Source organism: Fusarium tjaetaba (genome assembly GCF_013396195.1).
Source record: "Fusarium tjaetaba strain NRRL 66243 chromosome Unknown NRRL66243_c0000071, whole genome shotgun sequence".
NCBI lineage: Eukaryota > Fungi > Ascomycota > Sordariomycetes > Hypocreales > Nectriaceae > Fusarium > Fusarium tjaetaba.
The window spans coordinates 63,367-84,356 of NW_023501267.1; the positions used below are offsets into that span (position 1 = coordinate 63,367).

General features: G+C 49.5%; 5 protein-coding genes across 5 annotated transcripts; 4 read left to right on the plus strand and 1 right to left on the minus strand.

Moving 5' to 3' along the window:
- Positions 1-307: 307 nt before the first annotated feature.
- FTJAE_3820 (bis(5'-nucleosyl)-tetraphosphatase (asymmetrical)) lies at positions 308-964 on the plus strand (the record flags this gene model as incomplete). The annotated part of the gene is made up of 2 exons (XM_037350160.1): positions 308-370; positions 434-964. The coding sequence occupies 2 exons, from the start codon at positions 308-310 to the stop codon at positions 962-964; spliced, it is 594 nt and encodes a 197-aa protein (XP_037209072.1).
- A 5,123-nt stretch (positions 965-6,087) lies between these two features.
- On the plus strand, positions 6,088-7,775 carry FTJAE_3821 (tetracycline resistance TCR1; the record flags this gene model as incomplete). The annotated part of the gene is made up of 3 exons (XM_037350161.1): positions 6,088-6,154; positions 6,203-6,568; positions 6,619-7,775. 3 exons carry the CDS (start codon positions 6,088-6,090, stop codon positions 7,773-7,775), a joined length of 1,590 nt encoding a protein of 529 aa, XP_037209073.1.
- A 792-nt stretch (positions 7,776-8,567) lies between these two features.
- Positions 8,568-9,800, plus strand: FTJAE_3822 (uncharacterized protein; the record flags this gene model as incomplete). The annotated part of the gene is made up of 1 exon (XM_037350162.1): positions 8,568-9,800. One exon carries the CDS (start codon positions 8,568-8,570, stop codon positions 9,798-9,800), a length of 1,233 nt encoding a protein of 410 aa, XP_037209074.1.
- A 269-nt stretch (positions 9,801-10,069) lies between these two features.
- On the minus strand, positions 10,070-11,668 carry FTJAE_3823 (apses transcription factor xbp1; the record flags this gene model as incomplete). The annotated part of the gene is made up of 4 exons (XM_037350163.1): positions 10,070-11,002; positions 11,062-11,078; positions 11,127-11,246; positions 11,299-11,668. The coding sequence occupies 4 exons, from the start codon at positions 11,666-11,668 to the stop codon at positions 10,070-10,072; spliced, it is 1,440 nt and encodes a 479-aa protein (XP_037209075.1).
- A 3,895-nt stretch (positions 11,669-15,563) lies between these two features.
- On the plus strand, positions 15,564-20,857 carry FTJAE_3824 (DNA topoisomerase II; the record flags this gene model as incomplete). The annotated part of the gene is made up of 4 exons (XM_037350164.1): positions 15,564-15,626; positions 15,825-19,148; positions 19,195-19,464; positions 19,514-20,857. The coding sequence occupies 4 exons, from the start codon at positions 15,564-15,566 to the stop codon at positions 20,855-20,857; spliced, it is 5,001 nt and encodes a 1,666-aa protein (XP_037209076.1).
- Positions 20,858-20,990: the final 133 nt, after the last annotated feature.

Here is a 20,990-nt window from a genome sequence, read left to right on the forward strand (position 1 = left end):
CCGAACTGCTCAGTGTTAGACAATTGGTGCAAAAGATGTGGGTCCTATTTGAGTTCTCACAGGGGACCAGAGCTCACTCATATGACATCAGATCACCACCACCTTTAAACGACGTGATTGTACACAATGAAGAAGGCGAAACTCAGGCAAAGCCCTCTTCACATTTCATCTTAGAATAATCACTTCCACCAACTGATCAGAGTTCCAAGGGATCCACAGTAATTGCAGAAAAGGGTCCTCTACCAATTGGAGCATGCTTGGATCTAGAGCTTGGGCAACTGCAAAGAGTGCTTCAGTGCGAAACATCATGACTGCAGCCGGAGCCGCCGGACGAAATATCAAATTTGGGCCCTTTGAGGTCACAAATCAGGTGAGGAATCATGTTGAGCCTCGATGTCAAGCTCAGACCCGACCTTGCTCTTATCGTCAGTAGATGCTGACAACTCTTCAGGTCTTCCTCACTACACCGCACTCTTTCGCGCTGGTGAATCTGAAACCTCTGATTCAAGGCCATGTTCTCGTCTGTCCGCATAATCCGCATAAACGCCTGACAGACTTGACGCCCACTGAGATCTCGGATCTCTTCACAACAGTGCAGCTTACCCAGCGTCTACTTGCACGTGCTTACTTCCGCACCCCCGAACCTGAAGCCGGAAGCTTCTCAGTTGCTGTGCAAGACGGAGCTGACGCGGGGCAGACGGTACCACATGTTCACGTCCACGTTGTTCCGCGGACGGCTGGGGACATGGGAAGCCCGGATGCCGTGTATGTTAAACTTGCCGGGGAGGAGGGTAATGTCGGTGGTGCGTTATGGGATAAGGAGATGGGTGCCCGACCGAAGCCGGGTGGAGGATTGAGGAGAGTCGATGACGAGGACCGTAAAGCAAGAAGTGTTGAGGCGATGGCTGAGGAGGCGGAACGGTATAAGGCTATTCTGAAGGAGATGGGCATTGAAAAGACGTAGTGAGGCATTCTTTGTAGATCATAGAAGTCTAGCTGCATATACGATAGACGTAATTTTAAAATGAACTCGAGAGCGTCATAACATAATCGTAATATTGATCTCGAAACTTTTCATTAGTGTGTACTTGCAATTGCTTACTTAGTTGCATTATCTGCCGTGGCATGGTTCTCGTGGACTAAAGACAACAGATCTCCAAGAGGACTTCGAGTTGATGAAGCTTTCCCCGAAGTCCATGAAAAAGAGGCGGTAGTTACGTGGCCTGAATGGATACACAACAAAAGCGAGCGTACCTGAGAATGCGATGTATCACAGAGAGAACATGTAGACGTTGAGCTTCGAAACACAGGCAGTACGCGTATGACTCCCATGTTGCAAGGCACAATTCATGCCGGCACCGTTCCTTGGCTACAGTATAAATGAATATCTCGTGCCTAACGCCACGATTGATGTTAAACAATGAGTTATCCTTAGTTGCCACCCTAGACTATCACAACTGGAATGCCGATCTTTAAGTTCCAGAACTTACAGCACAGGGTTCACAACCACCCTTTCACGACCGTTTTTAGCTTGATCTGGGGGGCGTCAACGTTTGATCTGACTTTGAAGCATCCCGCCTGGGTGACACAGTAACAACTTCCTGGTCAGCTACACCTCCAAAGGGACTGAAGAAGAATGAGGGGTTCAATCAGTTGCAATTGGCCCTGTCGGTGAGGCAGTTGAAGAATCCCAAGTTAGTCTAGTGGTAAACACATCTTGCATATGAGTTCAGGCAGGCATGAGAAAATGCATGCCATATGTAGCACGCATCTGAAGTTACTGATGTGCCACTTCAACACGGGAATCCCATACGCTAGCTAACCGAACAGCTTATGATAAAGGCGAGGCTTGCAGCCGGGATACGATATGCGATCGCCCGGTGTGTTCACGACGCTTGGGCATCTGATCCTATGTTACAGACTGAATGGAGGTTAGAGAACAGACGACTTCGATCCCAAGTTACGAATAGTATAGTTCAGTCTACAATAAATGGAGAGATTTTGTCAAATCATCACAAGATCCATGGTCTATGTCCCTAGTCTTGTTAGGTGAGGGCTTGGAGGTGCTCATGTGATGGAACAGAGTGAAATGAGGTTCTTCGAGATAGTTTCCGCAGTGGCTCCCAGCTCAAAACACGCTAATGCTGTTGTTTTCGTTCACTTGGAAGACTGGCAACATATCCTGGGATATATCTCCACATTATATTACAAGTCAGTTTCCCTGTGCGGGGATTGCCAGCATTTGCTCGCCTACCCGCAATTAAACGAGGCCTGGACCTCATGTTTTGGCTTGGTATTAGCCTGGTCTGGTAGTTGCGGATCATCGGGATATCTTGGAAAGAGTGTTGTGATTGTTACCGTCATAAGTGCCAGACTGGCAACACGAGTCGCGCTTGGGTCGGTGAGCGAGCCGATGGTCCGAAGAAATGCAAAGGTGATGGAACAACTGATACTCTGCCTCAATTCTGTGACCAGTTGAGGGCATCGGACCGTTAATGTGAAGATCCTAGTCCAGTTTGATCCTTCAATCAGCAGTCTCACATAAAGATCAGCCTGAAAGTCGCTCTCACCCTCATCCTCGACTCAGGTGTTGCCGTTGTCGCAGCCGTGTTCATGGTGTGTCGTTGAAATAGTCCCACCTTGACTGGTGGAGTCGGCGCAGAGGACAAGGCGGGAACTAGCGCAAGCAGTTTTAGCCGCTTCGTTTGATGCATACGCTGAGATGCGGTGGGTAATTAGTGCAGGAAGCCCTAGACGACAGTGGGCCCAGACAGGTCTTTTGCAATGCGTAGCGCAAAGAGACGAAGGGGAATCTCTTGGAGACCACGGGGCCAAGTTCAAGAGAGCCATAGACCACGCGATCTAATTCATACTTCCCCCGCAATGAGAATGCTAAAGCGTCTGGTCACCGGAATCTCTAGAGTCCGGAGCTCTTTTCCTTTGGTAGTCCAGTTCATGCCTTGCATGTGAGTGAGGGTTGGTAGGGTCAGCAAAAGGCGGTGGACGAGCGTTGACTGCTGCAACTGTATATATGGTGGCTGGGTCTCGTTGCTCGCACTACCACAAGAGCCTAAGGTAGAGGTAAGCTGGTGAGTCGACTCGGCACGGAGCACTATCGGCGATTGACCAAAGTGCAAATTGCATGGAACCATGATTGCAGCGCAGGCAGCGCAGTGTGCTTGGGATTAGGGATCCAATGCAGGTCAACAGCTGGTGGGTCGCACAACGACAGGCCAGACGCTGGTGATCTGCGAGATAAGCAAAGACACTCAATTTAGGTTGCCCAAGGAAATGACCTTTGTGGATGCATGTGAAACGCCAGTCAAGCCATGAAAGACCAACGAGCACAAGTTATGAATCATTTCATCGAATGACATACAATTGAAAATCAGATGGGGAAAATGACGATGTTTGACAAAGGGGCAATTGTGATGAACTACCTTACTCGGCCATCGAGATGGAGGTCGGGAAGCCAGAAAGGTGTGTTGTGGACGGGACGAGGGAGACCAGAAGATGGAGGTAAGGGGGTGTCAGTCCGTCCAGGCCGTAAAGTTTCCGAGGAATCTCGCAGAGACCAGAGTCTCAGATGGAACCAGCAGCGGGCGTAGGTGCACAGACTCCCACCACCATGAGCCAAGCAATGCAAGCGCCAAACCAAACCCAACTCGCCAAAGTCGCACGTTGCAGCAACATCACCTTTTCCGCTTTCAATTGACCTGCAGCCATCTAATCTCTCTCTCGGCTTTAGCCTCAAGGCCCCCTTATCCGCTCAACGGACGCGCCCGGTTCTCGGGATGTTTTTTTCTCAGGGTCGCTTTTGTTGACATGTGTCCCTCTACGTCGTTTCTTTTGAACGTTGTTTAGCGCGCCACTCAGAAGATAGTCAATAGTCAATGATGTCGGGAGGTTGTGAATTATTGCTTTTGTCGTATTCTCGAATCTGAAACCTGATCTGCCACTGACGTTGTTGAGCCGCATCCTTTTCCAAGTTCGTATCTCGCTTTCCAGACATGTTGGAGCTTGAATCCACCAGTAACGGAGCTTGGCCGGTATTACGCAGGGTTGCGGTCGCAAGGGCCTTGTCCGCGGTTGAGTTCCATGCATGGAACCATCTGGATTACTTGGGATCTCCTCAAGTCCGCGAGAGTGAGGAGACGATGAAATGGATACGCAGGTATCAACACCACATACTGGTACAAACAAACTTTTGCGATTATATTGATAACGAATATCATTTCCTTTGTCAGGATATGATACGGTGTTGTATTGATCGAACTTCTTTCTCATCGCTGGTGCCTTCACTGACTTAAACAACTGTATCTTCATAACAGCTCTGCTATGTACAGAATTGTGTGGCTGATTCAAGCCAAGACATGGCTTGAGTCGTTACGCGGCTATTGAGTTGATGTTACGAAGAGAAGGATTCAACACCAGAGACACTCTTGCGTTAGTAGTCGCTCAATGCCCGGTCATCGGCTCCGATGGAAATGAACAAACGAATGCAATGCAACAAAACGACCAGAAGAGAGAATTTTCAATTCCATGGTGGCGGGCCTAAACAAAAGACACAGCCAATCATTACATACGCTCAAATCTCAGATACCGGATAAAGTCATACGCTAGAAGGAACTCTGGCCTCAATGGCATCCTAGGGGTGGTCCACCGGCAATCGACATGCATGCGACGTTGGGGATGGAACCTTGACACAGACCACCATCGGTCAAGCCGCCCAATCAAGTGACATATTCCCGTTAGCTGCATGCAGAATCCAGGACGCTCCCGAGAGTTCCCCTCCATCTTTGGAGACCAAGACACACTTGACACGGACTTGAGTGAAGCAACACCAACGCCAACGCCAACGACTCCATCGGTCCCGTCTAAAGATGGGCTCCATTCACTCTCTGTGTCCAAGTGACCACCTGCCGACAGTCCGGAAATTTGGCTGCGATAGTCCGTGGAGCAGTCTCGTCTTCCTGTATCACGAGACACTTCATGCCTGCAGTCAACAGTGGCACGAGAAGAGCATGAGAGGTGTGGTTATCTGGTTAAGTCTCAGACCAGAGATGCATGCATATGTATGCAGGTGAACCGATATCAGGGAGGCAAGAAGGTGTAGCGTTTCAATGCCATGTCCTCGCAGTAGTGAACGGAAACACCAGAAACATCCAATTGCTCGTACAGTATGTAGATGATTCAGAGTCTCTTATCTCTGACACATGACACCAGGACGACAAACAAACGGGTGAAGGAAGATCAGGCAAACTTTGTCTCACTCTGGCCGCGCCCGGCGTTATTCTACCGTCCAGTTTTTCTTCTCTGGGCCTTGTCGTATGCAACTGTTGGTTCAAATTTCCTGATGGTGTATGCAACTCCCAGCAACAAGGACAAGCTTAGCGGCCGCCCCACATGCTGCAAACGAAGCTTCGACTGTTCCACTGCAAGCAAAAGCCAGGTTCTTTTTTTTCTCCGCCGAGTAAGTTGACGGGACCTTATCGGCCAGGGAGAGCGAGCGACCAAGCGAAGCGTCTGGGCTTGTTCCAAGGTTGGAGTTGAGTTGGCCCTTGTTAATTGCGGTTTCGGTCCCCACCAAAAGGTGTCGCCGCACTTACACGGGCATACATGTTCTTCTCCTCCTTCTCCTCCAACTTGCACTTGCACCTTGCTTGACTGACTTTTGGTAGAAATATCCCATCTCCCACCTCTTTCCTTTCCTTCGTGACTGAACTTTTCTTCTTGTCTAACTACTAAACTTTTTATATCCAAGTTTGAATCACTTTCCATCTCCAGTCTGGGGTCTTGTTTTTCCATCCATCTTAACTGTTGTGATTCTGCTATTGCTGATTTCCTTGTGAAATCCCGTACTAACTAACTGGCTCTCCAAACTCTCCACCAAGACAGCCACTTCCATCCCAAAGGGCTACGATAACCACCATTTTTCTGCCTTTTCCAAATATCACTTCCGTGGAATCGTCGCTTTGCTTATTTTCCCACCCAATTTGGGATCAAGGCGGCGATTGATTCTTTTTGACAAGCTCAACAACTTGCCTTTCTTTCCATCCAGGCTGTGATCCATCACATCTATCCAACATGGGTATGCTTCGCGCTGGTCCTCGTGACCCAGATGCATTCCCGGCCATGCAGCTCTTCCTCCTGGGTAAGATCAGAAATTGCACTTCAACAATATGTGCTAACTTCAAATAAGCCATTGTCCGACTCGCTGAGCCTATCGCGTTAACGTCCATCTTCCCATACGCCTGGGCCCTTGTCAAACGCTTCGAAATAGGCCGCGAGGAAGATGCTTCGTTCTACTCTGGCATCCTTATATCCGCATTTTCGCTTGCTGAAGCTGTTATGGGAACGTATTGGGGCGCCCTGTCCGATCGTATCGGCCGCAAACCTGTTTTGATTATTGGATCTTTAGGTACAATGATCAGCATGCTGATAGTAGGAGTGGCTCCAAGCTTCGGTATTGCCTTGTTTGGTCGTCTCCTTGGTGGTCTGCTTAATGGCAATATTGGCGTAATCCAAACCATGGTTGGCGAGCTGGTCACCAAACCTGAGCATGAGCGTAAGTCTGCAAATCATTGCTCGAATTTCCACGGCTGATCGATATTTTAGCACGTGCATACTCTATTATGCCTTTTGTCTGGAGCATTGGAACCATTGTTGGACCCTCTATCGGTGGGATGTTTGCCAACCCTCATGACTCTTGGCCCGAATCTTTCCCAGTCGGCAGCCTCTTCCAGCGCCAACCTTACTTGCTGCCCAACGTTATCTGCGCAGGATTGCTGCTTGTGAGCATTGTGCTCGGTTTCCTCCTCCTCGAAGAAACCCATCCCGACATGGTCCAGCACGTTCCTACCAGCGAATACCACGTCAGCGAGGAGACCCCCCTTATGATGAACAACCGAATGGCCACCGAGATTGAGCCACAGGCGTATGGTGCGATAGAGACAGTCGAGGATTCAACCGATGGCTCAATCGGGGACTGGGATACTCTCTGTATCGAAAACGAAAAGACAGCTGCAGCTCCCATCAAGATCTGGAATTGCCGTGTTGTTGGCTTCATTGTCGCCTTGTCAATCTTCACTTACCATGCCATGACGTTCGACCACTTGCTGCCCATATTCTTCGAAGACAGCCGTGTTGATGCTGTGGAGATGTTCAAACAGGGGTCTATCTTTCCTTTCTACTCGCCTGGTGGCCTGGGCATGACTCCACGCGATGTTGGTGTGATCTTGGCAATCGACGGCGGTATCGCTCTGTTTATCCAGGTCTTTGTCTTCCCCTGGACTGTCAAGATGCTTGGAACCTATCGCCTTTTCCTGCTCGTCACTGTCCTCCACCCTATTATCTACGTGCTGATGCCCATGCTCCTCCTTGTTCCTGAGAGCCTTTTATACCCCGCTATCTACGGCTGTCTCATCATCCGCAACATTCTCTCCATTATACTATATCCACTTCTTATGATCCTCATCAAGGAGGCTACACCAGCCCCAAGCGCTCTTGGAAAAGTGAACGGCTTGGCAGCAAGTGCTGGTGCTGCTTGCCGAATGATTGCTTCACCCGTCGCTGGATTCTTGTGGACGGTCGGTACCAAATCAGATTGCTCTGCCTTAGCCTGGTACGGTAGCGCTATTGTCGCTATTTTGGGAGCCGTTCAGTGCTTCTCTGTTCCTCGCCGGCGCAATGAGGAGCCTTATGGGGAAATCTCCAAAATACCTAACAAACAGGCTGTCACAGTGACTGAGACTGAGTTTTATGACTCCCCATGAGGAGCACGCAGCGCAGTTGGAAATCCGATCAGGTCGAACATGCCGAAGCGACTTCGCGGGTTTTGCAGCCCTTTTTAGACTTGATTGCCTGCAGCAAGTCATACTGTTTTATCATGCCCTCATGAGTTTGGAGTTCAAGCATGTTTTGATGATTTGCGTATAAAAACGACTGGTAGATAGGATGGTGTTTATCACGGCCGCTTTTACGAAGTTATGTATACCCCAGGTATAATGATTGATTTGGTTTGTGATGACTTTTTGCTTTTTGGAGTTTGGCTTGATTATTGAAGAAAAAAACTTTTGGAGTTTATTTGTTTTTGAATTGGGTTTACGGTTGAATATGGGGTTTAGTATATAAGTTAGATAAAAGCAAGGTAAATAGGAATAGAAGTAATTACAAACATGACCACTCCCATCTTAGTAGGTTCCCTGTCCTCTACGAGCAAGAAAACATCAGACCTTGATATAAGGTATAAAAACAAAAGTAGAAATAGATATCCTAAAATTAATTATAAACTGATGCTAAGTTACCTAAGTCTTTTATCACTTAGGATCAAGGTCCTAGTTTTCTTTCCTCCCCTAGCCTGTATAATGTTCTTGAGTCGTTATAGTTAAGGTAGCTGATGCCCAATAGAATTTTCGCCACCCACCCTAAAGTTGGAGAAGCTCAAATTTTAGCAATCGAGTCACTCCGAATCCACCCACCAATGACATCTGAAGTATAAGACTCACCACAATATTCCTGATTTGAAGACAGCAGCAGCAGGTTCTTCTGCTCTAAAAGTAAAAAATATGGAAATCGAGGAAATCACCAACAAGATGGATGAGGCCATGAAGCTGGAGCAGGCCTCACCACAGCCAAATGCCGGTGCCACAGAGGCCACCAAACCTCAGCTGCCCCCAGCTCATGCCATCGCTAGCGGAAAGACTGTTGACGAAGTATGGGAAGATCTAAACAAGTCGCCCCTTTTCATGACAGACCTTGATGCTAGTGAGGAGAATGAAGACATTGCAGCACTGCAGGCTCTCGCGTATGAAGGTACACCTCTCGAAAACGGCCAGGAGTTCAAGGAGCGTGGAAATGAGTACTTCAAACTTAAGAGCTACGCCGACGCAAAGGAGTTTTACGGAAAGGGTATTGCTATTCTCGCAGGCGAAGAGCGCAAGCGCGCCAGGGGCGAGCAGACGAAAAACCAGGAGGGCGTAATCGACACTGAGCAGGAGATTCAGAAGCAGCGCGAGACTCTCGAAGCGCTCTACGTCAACCGGGCAGCATGCCACCTTGCTGTTAAGAACTACCGCAGCTGCTGGCTTGATTGCGCGGCGGCATTGCGCCTCAACCCGCGAAACATCAAGGCATACTTCCGCAGTGCACGAGCACTCATTGCAGTGGACCGTATCCAGGAGGCTGATGATGTTTGTGCGCGCGGTCTTTCATTAGACCAAAACAATGCTTCGTTACGTGCTGTAGCGGACGATATCATTAAGCGAGCTAAAGAGATCGACGCGCGACGAAAGAGGGACGCAGAGCGCGAAGCAAAGGAGAAGCGACGTGCACTTCTCATCAAGGCCGCACTGCGAGCGAGGAATATACCCACACGCACAACCTCTCAGCCACCAGAGATGGAAGACGCGGGCATTGCGCTTCTCCCAGATCCTGATGATCCCCGCAGCACGCTTGCGTTCCCAACAGTGCTGCTGTACCCTCTACACCTGGAATCTGATTTCATCAAGGCGTTTGAGGAAACACATTCGCTCGAGGATCATCTGAGCTATATCTTCCCTCTGCCGTGGGACAAGGAGGGTTTGTACACGACAGCAGGCGTAGAGGCGTTTGTGGAAACCACACAGGGTGGCCTCCTAAAGATGGGCAAGCGAGTGCCGCTGCTGAAGGTTTTGGGAACGGGTAAGGTTGAGGTAGTGGATGAGGTGGTGAGGATCTTTGTCGTTCCTAAGTATAAGGCAGAGGCATGGACAAAGGAGCACAAGGCAAAGAGAGCGGCTGAAAAGGGAGAGACAAGCTGATGGATGTAGGAAAGAATAATAAAAAAGTTACTTTGTTTTACAATGATGTTCGTGTACTAACTAATACTTGCGATTGCTGTTTCCTAGGCCCTAAATGATGTGCTATATGCCGTTATGAGATGATCGAGATGCCACCAGATACTGGTGATTGAGTAATTGAGTGAACCCAAGTGTCCGAAATTTTCCATTCTATTCGCTGTGAAATACTATAACCCCAAAGACTCCTTTGTCGATAGAAACCCATTGCGCCTTTCCCCTTTCTGTCACAGTTACTTGGACAATGAAGTGGCTCGCAGTCTCTTATTACGACGTCCTTCCCCGAAATCAGGCTCCAATTGGATAGGAGGCGGCGACTCGACGGCGTTGGGAACAGAGGGCCCCTGGTCCTGCATCCTCAGGTTTAAGAGAAGCATGGCTGCGTCCTTCTGGGCGGCATCAGGTACGCTGTGTCGCGTCTTGATCACTCGTTGCCTCATAGGACTGGCCTCAGGGGTCGAAACCATGAGAACAGATCTCGGGCTCATGGCGGGGCTGGCACTCTCTCTGTAGAATCTATCCCAGTCTTCGTATTCCAGTCGTCTCTTAGGTCCCCAAGGCGCAGACGAGAGAGCTCCTTCATTCTGCAAAGGTGGGATGCGAGGGACCGCACTGAGCAAGGGATTAGGCTCAGGGCTAGACTGGTTTGCAACGGTCCAGCTAGATCCCGGACGAGAAGTCACCATATAGCCAGGTAGTCCTGAGCCGCTACTCGAGGCTGAGTTGGGAGCTGACATGTAATGGCATTCGACGTCGCTGTCCATGGCCCATGACGGATCACAGACCAGACGGGGTCGGAATCGATGGCGGCGCTCGTCTTGAGCATAAATGCCCGGGGGAATACTGCAGTCGTCTCTCGGATAGCTCGTAGCGCCGTGGAAGCTAGGTGGGATCGTGCTCATATGCATACGCCGAGTCATCTCGGCTTCATGGGTAGCTTCGATGATTATTTGCTGGCTGATGACCATGCGGCCGAAGTCAGGCGCGCTGGGATGAATACAAAGAGACGGAAAGTCTGGGCCAAAGATTGGGATCAAGGCCCCCGCGATAGAGTAACAGAAGGTAGCGCAGACAGCTCTGGCACATGTGTATGGCATCCAATAACCTGCGTAGACTGATGAGCAAACGACCAGAAGGCGCTGATGAATGGAACAAACCTTGAGCAGCTATAGAGCCTCCAGTAATGCTATGTGTGATTTCTTTGAGCCCCGGGTTGAGGCCTAACATCTTTGCCGGAATTGTCTGTTCCATTGGCAGTTAGTATATGTATATCGAGGCTTGTTCTTTTACTTGCCTTTCCGTAGCCGCGACATTTGAAGAAAGGGGTCATGCGAACGAGCCCGACGTTATAGTCCCACATCACAGCGTATTCAGTATTCTGTTCAGCCAAGGTGAACTCGTATTTGAAAACTGTTAGGCTTGCGTCAATAACTGGTGGTCGACGTTAGACTTGGTTACTTACCCTCGAAGCTCTCTCGTCCTGTCTTTTCGTAAAAGTCCTTTTTGCCACTGTTGTATGGGATGTGAAGGCTTGAATCTTGGATATTTCCAAATGGCTTGACTCGGAATCGGCGTATCTCTTGCAAAGAAATCTCGTCGAGACGCTCGAAAGGGTGAAACTTGACTGGACCGCGCAGCTTCGACTTTGCCATATTGTTGGCGTCTTTCGGCCCAGATCTATCAGAAACCATCATAAAACGGTTCCCAGATTGATTTGATGCTTCTTCGAAGTTCGGGATTGGTGGAAACTCGAGCGCAAGACTTGGTCGAGGAAAAGGGGAATCATTATCTCCAGCTGGTGCTGGGTTCAGGAGACCTTTAAGGGACAACATGATGAAAACCAGTAAATTTTGCAAGAAATAGAAGTTTGAGAGGCGTAAAGATGTTCGATAGATGCAGGAGGCCAGATATTTGGCCGTAAAGAGATGGATTAACCAAGTGGTTTGGATAGTACAGCGGGCAGCGGCCGTGATATAACTACTTCTGGATTGCAGGGAAGGACAGACAGCCGCAACACTACAGCTGGGGGGAACTCTTCGCCTTTCAAGTCACTCCTCAGCTTGACAAACAAGCCGGGAAATGGCAAATATGCCTGCGTGTACCAAAATAGGCGGTGGTGAGGAACCCTAGCCTGAGCTGGCTCGGCCAGCAAAGTTGCTCGGGAACCTGCAACTCCAAAAAGTCGGTCACGCCTTGTCTAGGTCAGGCCGACACTCTTCGTTATGTTTTCTTTGTTCTTTCAGTTTCAATGCCGGCTTCCAAGGGGCTAGAGCTCCGTTGACGAGCTCCCACCGCCTGGTGCTAGCAGATACTAGGAACAGCCACCAAGTGATAGATGACGGAACGATGTCGGGGCAGGCTATTAATGATATAGTAAAAGAAATTGGGCTCAGTTTGAAGTCGAGGGAGAAATGCAAGGATGAGGTTTCCAGACACTTTGATGAATATGAACGTATTGTTGCGTTGTCCTACTGCTATGGTTTTGTTCATCCACCTAGGAGATATGTTTGAGTCCAGAGTCCCGCTTTATCAAACAGCTCCTCTATAGCCTCTAGAATTCCCCTCCGCATTAGGAGGACCATAAGGCAGAAAGAACTGCAACAGGGGTGCGTATTGGAGCTGTTGGGTGTGGATAGGTCAGCCTTCACTCCGTGCCGTCCGTTACACTTCCGGATACATCCTCTCTTTTGCTCTGAACTCCAAAGGCACCACACAGTCTTGGCTTCGTCTAATTAATATTGCAGTTCGTCTCTCATTGATTGAATGGCTGACTCCCTGGTACAGCCTGGAGGCTGGAGATCAGGACTGAACTGTGAGCCGCGAAGGAGAGCCAAGAATGACGAATTGGTTGCCTCGCCTTCAAAGGTAGCCCCACGGGCTCAGAGTCAGAATGAAGTACAGGCGGATGCTTGCATACCACATCGTCCAGGACCTTCTACCCCAGTCTGTTTCCTCATATTTGTACAACAGGAGACAACGGCCCTGCTGCCACTGAGGTTCTGTTGTTCATCTCAGCACTCCCTCAGAATTGCTCGAGTCGCCCCCACGTGTCAGTATGACAACTGACAGCTAGAAGGGGCACGCATCCTTACTGAGACGGCTTGCACATCAACATGGCCAACAGGCCTATCAGAGGTGTCTCCTGTTTCTGCGGTCAATAAATACATGAGGTGGCAATGGTTTGTCAGGGATACCTTTCATAGGTCCCTCTACTCTGACCAAAGACCTGTGCATAGCCGTTGCATACTACATCAGTGGTAAGTTTCTGATGAGAGTTCGATGGCGCTTCCAGAAGTCAGTCCGGTATATTTCCCCCTCATATGATCTATCGCGGTGAAGCCAGAAACAAACCTGTCATGTCTCTGACCTTTGTTACTCTCACGAGCTCTTAGGTGTACAGACACAAGAAAATTCCCCGAACGGGGACACAAGCCTATGCCAAATATGCTCGCCCCTCCTGCCCATGGAGTAGCCATCAATGCTTTGCCATTCATTTACCATTTGATTCAAGTTACGATCGCGCCAGTGTGAGAGAGCCTGAAGGACCTGTTGGGCGTTGTGCCCTCCATATCGTCAACTAGCGTAATATGACTGCACCCCAATCTCTGAAATACGATGTCAATGACCTAAGCCACCATAACGTTGTTGCATGATCGACTCTACTCTGTTGTCATGAGTAGGCATGAGGCTCCGGTCGAAGTCGATGACCTTTTGGCAATTATCGCTGTCTCGCGAATTCATGGCATCTGACGCGACCAGCCGACGGCTCGGACAGCGACGCTCTTCCGGGGTCGGGTCTTCTGTCCACTTAATCGAAATGGCCAGTGACGGTCCTGTCACGGAATAGGGAGTAACCAGTCAACCAGGAAGTGCAGAAAGGGTAGACACAGGGCCCAACAACGGGTTATGGCGTTTCTTGAGTGAACACCGTCTTAGCCTGCAGCATTTTGGGCATTTGAGGCACTGTCTGGGTATCTCGGTCTTCCTGATTCGGACAAAATGACATCCGAGCCTAATTCTGAAAGCTGAACAGCATATTTGGCACCTCACCAAGCTTATCGGACCGAGCTCTGACGAATTTGGAAACGACTGATTGTCCAAATCGGTATCAGAGTAGATGAATTCCTTCTTGGTTCTCAGAGCTCGGTTTCAGATGATTGTACGATTTCGGAGCGGTATGACAGCGGCAGTCCATGGCGAGTTAGCGTTTCTTTTTCACCAGGCGCAGCCAAGGACACAAAACGGCTCCCTGCATCGAATTTCGGGCGGTGTCACCGTTCTTCCTCCCCCGTTGGTGTGGCATGAGTCTCGTTGCCCGCGTAAAATCGCTGTGTTGTGAAGAGAGGCAGTGCTTTTGTGATTAGATTTGAGGAGCTGAGATGTTTGATCGAATCCAGCCTCACAAGGTACAAAGGAATGAAATACAGCACCGGCCATCCCACATGGGTAGAAGCCAGGATTCCGGCTTTGAGCCTGGTGTAAAGCCCATATCAGAATTTGGCGAGAATACCCTACTTTCATATTTTCATCGATGCTACAAGGTGATCAATAAAGGTGCCCATCGAATGCTTTATCAGGCGCAACAAGCTGCAGGCTGGTCTGGCGATGAGGCGACAGTCGATGCCTCGTTGAGTCCGCTGGTGGTGATACGGTCCGCCTCAGTCAAGTTATTCTCGAATATGGTGAAACCAGGAGAATAAACAAGTCTCGTAGGCTCATCCCATGGAGACACACAGGCATTTAGCAGACACTTGCCCTCATCCTAAGTCGCACACTTTGACTCGGCCCGCTTAGCCCAGGCTGAGACCGGTGCATGTCTGACTTCGAGCTTGACAGGCTCTTTTCGGAGAATAAGCGACCGCGATACTACTAGAAGAGGGCCGGCCTCGGATGCTCTTCAAGTTGCCGCAATTTCTATGAGGAAAGCTCCTGTTCTGGGAGATTTGTGGCACGTGTGGCACGAGCCGAAGCGTTAATCAAACGAGGTGAGTGATGGTTTGCTATCCTTTTATTTGCCCTGGAGATGTTTTCATTCCATATTAATCAAAATATGATCCTGTTTGGCCTGAAGAGGTCTTGAGCCGAAAGTAAGTTTGCGTAAGGGGAGGGAGCCTTGAGTTCATCCCGTCTTTGAGCGAACTGGTGAGGCGAGGAATATCGGGTTTGACAGAAACGAATTCATGTCTCCTCCTGAAACCCGAAGGACTATTCAGGCCGGCGTTCTTTGCAAGGAACTTCAGGGTCAAGAAATGTGTGAACAATCGGCTTTTCAAAGCCATTTCCTTTAGTACCTTGGTCTGCTCGACGTCTCTTCCACTCACACCAGCTTACAGCATCATGTGCCAAGTCACGGGGTCTGGCGTTTGGAAGATATGATCTGGCCTGAGGCATAAATGTGCGGCCCCACGACGGGCGGAAGTGGGTCACCAACGTCGCGTCCCTGTAAGATTTGTTTACAATAGGGACCCTTGATTGTCACAACAACATAATAAGGTAGGACTGGTTTAATCGTTGATGGGAAGTCTGGCACCTTTTGTTTCTTCATTTTTGTTATCGCGACTCTGTACGCGAGCATCACCACTCGCTCGACCTGGTCGTCCTTCATCCTTGACTCCATTGTCTTTGTTTTGTCCCTCATTGAGACCCCTGTATTCAACCTTATTGTCCTTAAATTCTGTCCTGGCGCCACAAGCCAGATTCTTTGCCCTCACTGCCAACAACAACAAGATGGACTCCGATGCGTCCATGTTCAGTCTTGGGGAGGAGTCAGATGGCTATGTCCCCGAAACCGTAAGTAATTCTTCTTTTACCCCTCTTTTGTTGGCACAATAAATCGGTTTGCGCATTGTGTCCCTATTTGTCTTCCTCTATTTGCATCGCATTCTTTGAATTCCTTCCTTCACACTTATTTACATCAAATACATTCCCCGCCGAGCACTTTCGTTTCCGCACTTTTTGCACAAATATAACCTGACCTTTCTTTAACAGAAGGCGAAACCCAAAGCTGCACCAAAGAAGGCTGCTGCGCGGCCGCCCGTCAAAAAGATGGTGCAAACAACCCTTAAAACGAAGAGCGCACCCAAAAAGCGCCCAACGCCGGAGAGCGACGACGATGATATAAGCGTTGCCTCAGGTTTCTCAAACACACCTCCCAAGGCCAAGAAGCAAAAGAAGGAACCTGCCGTCAGCAAGTCTTCTGGTGCACCATTGGAGGAGCTTGAGAATGATAGTATGGTGATTGACAGCCCCGCCAAACCTGGCAAGAAGAAAACGGCCACCGAAATGTACACGAAGCTGTCGCAACTAGAGCACATTCTCAAGCGACCTGATACATACATCGGCTCTGTTGAGAGGACGGAACAACAGATGTGGGTTCTGAGCAAAGAGACCCAGTTGATGGAGTACAAGAACGTCAGCTTTGTTCCTGGTCTCTACAAGATTTTTGATGAAATCTTGGTCAACGCTGCGGATAACAAGCAGCGCGATGGCTCCATGACTTACATGAAGATCAATATCGATCGTGAGAATGGCGTGATCAGCGTCGAAAATAACGGAAAGGGTATTCCTATTGTTATTCACGAAAAGGAGAAGATTTACATTCCTGAGCTTATCTTCGGACATCTGTTGGCGGGTTCCAACTTCGACGACGACGAGAAGAAGACCGTTGGTGGTCGCAACGGTTACGGTGCCAAGCTGTGTAACGTCTTCAGCACTGAATTCAACCTTGAATGCCAAGACAGTGAGCACGGCAAGAGGTACAAACAGACCTGGAGAAACAACATGCAGACGATGGAGAAAGCCAAAATCACCAGCAGCAAGACTTCAGACTTCACCCGAGTAACTTTTAAGCCCGACTTCAAGCGCTTTGGTATGGAAGATGGCATCGATGATGATCTCGAGTCTCTCCTTCACCGTAGAGTTTACGACATGGTGGGCACGATCCGAGGAATCAAGGTTTATCTCAACGGCGAGCAAATTAAGATCAAGGATTTCAAAGCCTACTGTGATCTCTATGCCAAGTCCATCGCCAAGGAGAGAAGCACAGAAGAGGGTGGCGCTCCGACATGTACTGTTGAGATGGATAAAGACAAGTCGCATCCTCGATGGGAGGTTGGTTTCGCTGTTTCTGATGGTACTTTCCAACAAGTTTCCTTCGTTAACTCGATCGCCACAACCAGTGGAGGTACTCATGTCAACTACATCGCCGACCAGGTCACTGAAGCTCTTCTCAAGGCTTTGAACAAGAAGCGCAAGGGTCATGCTCTGAAGCAGAATCATCTGAAGAATCATATCTTCATCTTTGTCAACTGTTACATCAACAATCCAGCTTTTACTTCGCAAACAAAGGAGCAGATGACTACCAAGCCAAGCCAGTTTGGTAGCAAATGCAAACTGGGTGAGGACTTCCTCAAGAAGATTGCAAAGTCTGATGCCCTTCAGAATATCTTGGATTTTGCTGAGAAGAAAGCCGACAAAATGTTGGCCAAGGGTGATGGAAACAAACGAAGCCGAGTCAACAACGCAAAGCTCGTCGAAGCAAACTTTGCTGGCACCAGAAGAGGTCACGAATGCACTCTGATCTTGACAGAAGGTGACTCTGCCAAAGGTTTGGCAGTTTCTGGTCGTGCCATTCTCGACCCTGACCGCATTGGTGTTTTCCCGCTTCGTGGAAAGCTTCTTAATGTGCGAGACGCTTCAGTTGACCAAATTATGAAGAACGCCGAAATTCAGAACATTAAACAGTTCCTGGGTCTCAAGCACAAGCAAACGTACACAGACACGAAGAATCTTAGATATGGTCATCTGATGATCATGGCTGATCAGGATCACGATGGTAGTCATATCAAGGGACTTCTCATCAATTTTCTCCAAGTTCAGTTTCCATCGCTTCTCAAAATCCCCGACTTCTTCCGAGAGTTCATCACCCCTATCGTCAAGGTTTGGCAGGGTCCCAACCCCAAGAAGCCCCAGCGATTGAAGTCATTCTTCACACAGCCTGAATACGAGGAGTGGAAAGAAGATCACAAAAACGAACTCACTCGATGGCACTCCAAATACTTCAAGGGTCTGGGAACCAGCTCCAACGAAGACGCACAAGTCTATTTCACCAACCTCGATGATCACTTGAAGGAATTCGACACCATGAAGCCTGAGGAAGCTGACCTACTGGAGCTGGCTTTCTCCAAGAAGAAAGCAGATGCCAGAAAGGAGTGGCTTGGTAACTTCGTCCCGGGCACATACCTCGATCACTCGACCAAGTCAATCACATATTCCGACTTTATCAACAGAGAACTTATTCTCTTCAGTATGGCTGACAATATGCGATCCATCCCCTCCGTGCTGGACGGTTTCAAGCCGGGTCAGCGAAAGGTCATATATGCCTGCTTCAAGAGAAACCTCGTCAAAGACAAGAAGGTCGTTGAATTGGCTGGTTATGTCTCTGAGCAGACTGCCTATCACCACGGTGAACAGTCTCTCCAACAGACTATCATTGGCCTGGCCCAGAACTTCGTCGGTTCAAACAACATCAACTGTCTGGAACCCAGTGGAAACTTCGGTTCTCGACTTGCCGGTGGATCTGATGCTGCCAGTCCTCGTTACACCTTCACTCGTCTGTCTCCATTCGCCCGCAAGATCTTCCACCCCATGGATGAGCCAAACTTGATGCATCATTATGAAGACGGCAAGAAAATCGAGCCAATGGTGTATGCTCCAATCCTCCCCATGGTTCTGGTTAACGGTGCCGATGGCATTGGTACAGGTTGGAGCACTTCCATTCCCAACTATCATCCGATGGATATTGTCAAAAACCTGAAGCGTCGAATGGGTCGCTTGGACGATAATGATCTTGAGGAAAAGCCTTTCGAAACCATGATGCCCTGGTTCCGTGGCTGGAAGGGTACACCCGAGGTTGCTGGCCCTGACCGTTACAAGTTCAATGGTATTGCCTATCACAACGAACAGAAGGATAACGAAGTTGTCATCACCGAGCTTCCTATTCGTATGTGGACCGATGACTTCAAGGGCAAACTGGAGAAGATTATCGCCGGTGTTGATGGCCCTGCTTGGATCAAGGATTACAAGGAATTCAACGATCACAGCACTGTTCACTTTGAGATCGCTGTGGATGATAAGCATATGGGCAAGGTCCTTGAAGAAGGCGTCCTCGAGCGCTTCAAGTTGACCAAGCAAGTCGCCACCTCCAATCTGGTTGCTTTCGACACCCGAGGCATGATTCGCAAGTACGAGAAGGTGGAGGATATCCTTGAGGAATTCTATCTATACCGCCTCGACATGTATACTGACCGAAAGGTAAGTTCTGATCCAACTTTTAGATGGCCTAGCTAACTCGCTGCAGAAACATTGGTTAGGCGTCTTCCATGCGGACTATCGCAAGCTCAGGAATCAAGCCCGATTCATCAAGGAAATCATCGACGGGCAGCTTGTGGTTGGCAAGAAGAAGAAGACGGTGCTGGTGCAAGAACTTCGAGATCGTGATTACGAGGCTTTCCCACCTGGTGGTGAGAAGAAGAAGACCGCAGATGAAGAAGATGACGATGCCGATGAGAACCAGGACCTTGAGGGTGATTTGGAGGGTGGTGCTCGCGACTACGACTACCTCCTCTCGGTGAGTACTTGTCGTCATCGTATATGTTTGGTGAACTAACGTGTTGCAGATGCCCATCTGGTCCCTGACAGCTGAGCGTCTTGAGAGACTCAAGCAAGCTATCGAGAAGAAGAAGGCGGAGCACGATGAGCTCCTTGCCCTCAGTGAGAAGGATCTCTGGTGTCGCGACCTTGATGACTTCGTAGCCGAATGGGAGACTCAGCTTGCAGTTGATGCTGAGATCAAGACGAGCATCCGTCGCTTGGGCCGCCGCGTTTCTAAAAAGATAGGTGCTGGCACCGCTCGTGGCCGCAAAGTCAAGGATGACGACGAGTATGAGCCTGACAAGAAGGGCCGCGGAAGGCCAAAGGCTACAGCGTTGAAGGCGACCGCTAAACCAGCGCCCAAGGTAGAGACCAAGAGTGCTCAGCGGTTTGCTGAGATGTTCAGCTCCAAGCCAAAGGTGAAGAAGGAACCCAGTGCTGATGTTATGGAGCTGTCGGATCTTTCTGACGATGATTATGCCGCTCTCAGCCGCAGCAAATCATCCGCACCTGCGATCAAGAACTCCGAATCACCTCCAACTGAGAAGCCGGAGAATCCACGGGTCAAACGAGCAGCGGCGTCCAAGGTCAAGACAATTATCGATGATGACTCCGAGAGTGACGATGATCAGATGCTTGGCGATGTTGGCGCCTTGGTCAAGGGCATCGATGAGCCAGCTGGCGACCGCGAAAGGGGCAGGTTTAGTCTACATGCCATGAGCCGGCCAGACTCTAGCCAGGGCAACGCCAGCGTGAGCGGACTGTCCAAGTCGAGGCCCAAATCAGCCAAAGCTTTCGACTTCGATGACGACAGTCCTGACGATACCAACTATGAGCTTCTCGCCAAGTCGTCGCCACACAAGACGGCCACCAAGGATGATCACATAGACAGCTTCCTTTCTGACGATGAGCCTTTTGTTGCTCCTTCCAAGTCAACTGCGGCTAAGTCCAAGCCTACCAGCACGGATTCTGAAGATCCAACACCGGCCGGTCTTGCTACTGTCAAGAAGGGTCGTGGTCGTCCCGCTGTTGCGAAGAGCAAAGAGCCAGCGAAGCCAAAGGCTGCCCCGAAAGCAACCAAGACAGCTGCATCAAAGGTTGCTTCGCGTCCAGCAACTAAACAGACCACTCTATCGCCAGCAGCAAAGGCCTACGCTGCTAAGAAGGCTGTCAAGAAATCTGTCCTTGATGACGATTCAGACGAGGATATGGCGGATCCAGATTCGCCCCCTCCTAAGGCATCCTCAAGAGCGAGACCAGGACGTGCCGCTGCCTCGAGACGGCCAATCGTTGTTGACGACGACTCATCAGTCATGCAGCAAGACGATGAGAGTGACGACCCTTTCGAGGTCGACGATGATGAGGATTAGACTATTCGACCTGTGATTGAGCGCACGAAAGGAACGGAGTACTGGTTGTTCTAGAACCACCACAGCCAGGTTCTTGACTGTAATTTCTTGTTTGCTGAGTAAGAAACGTTGTGTGATAACCACTTCAAGCGAA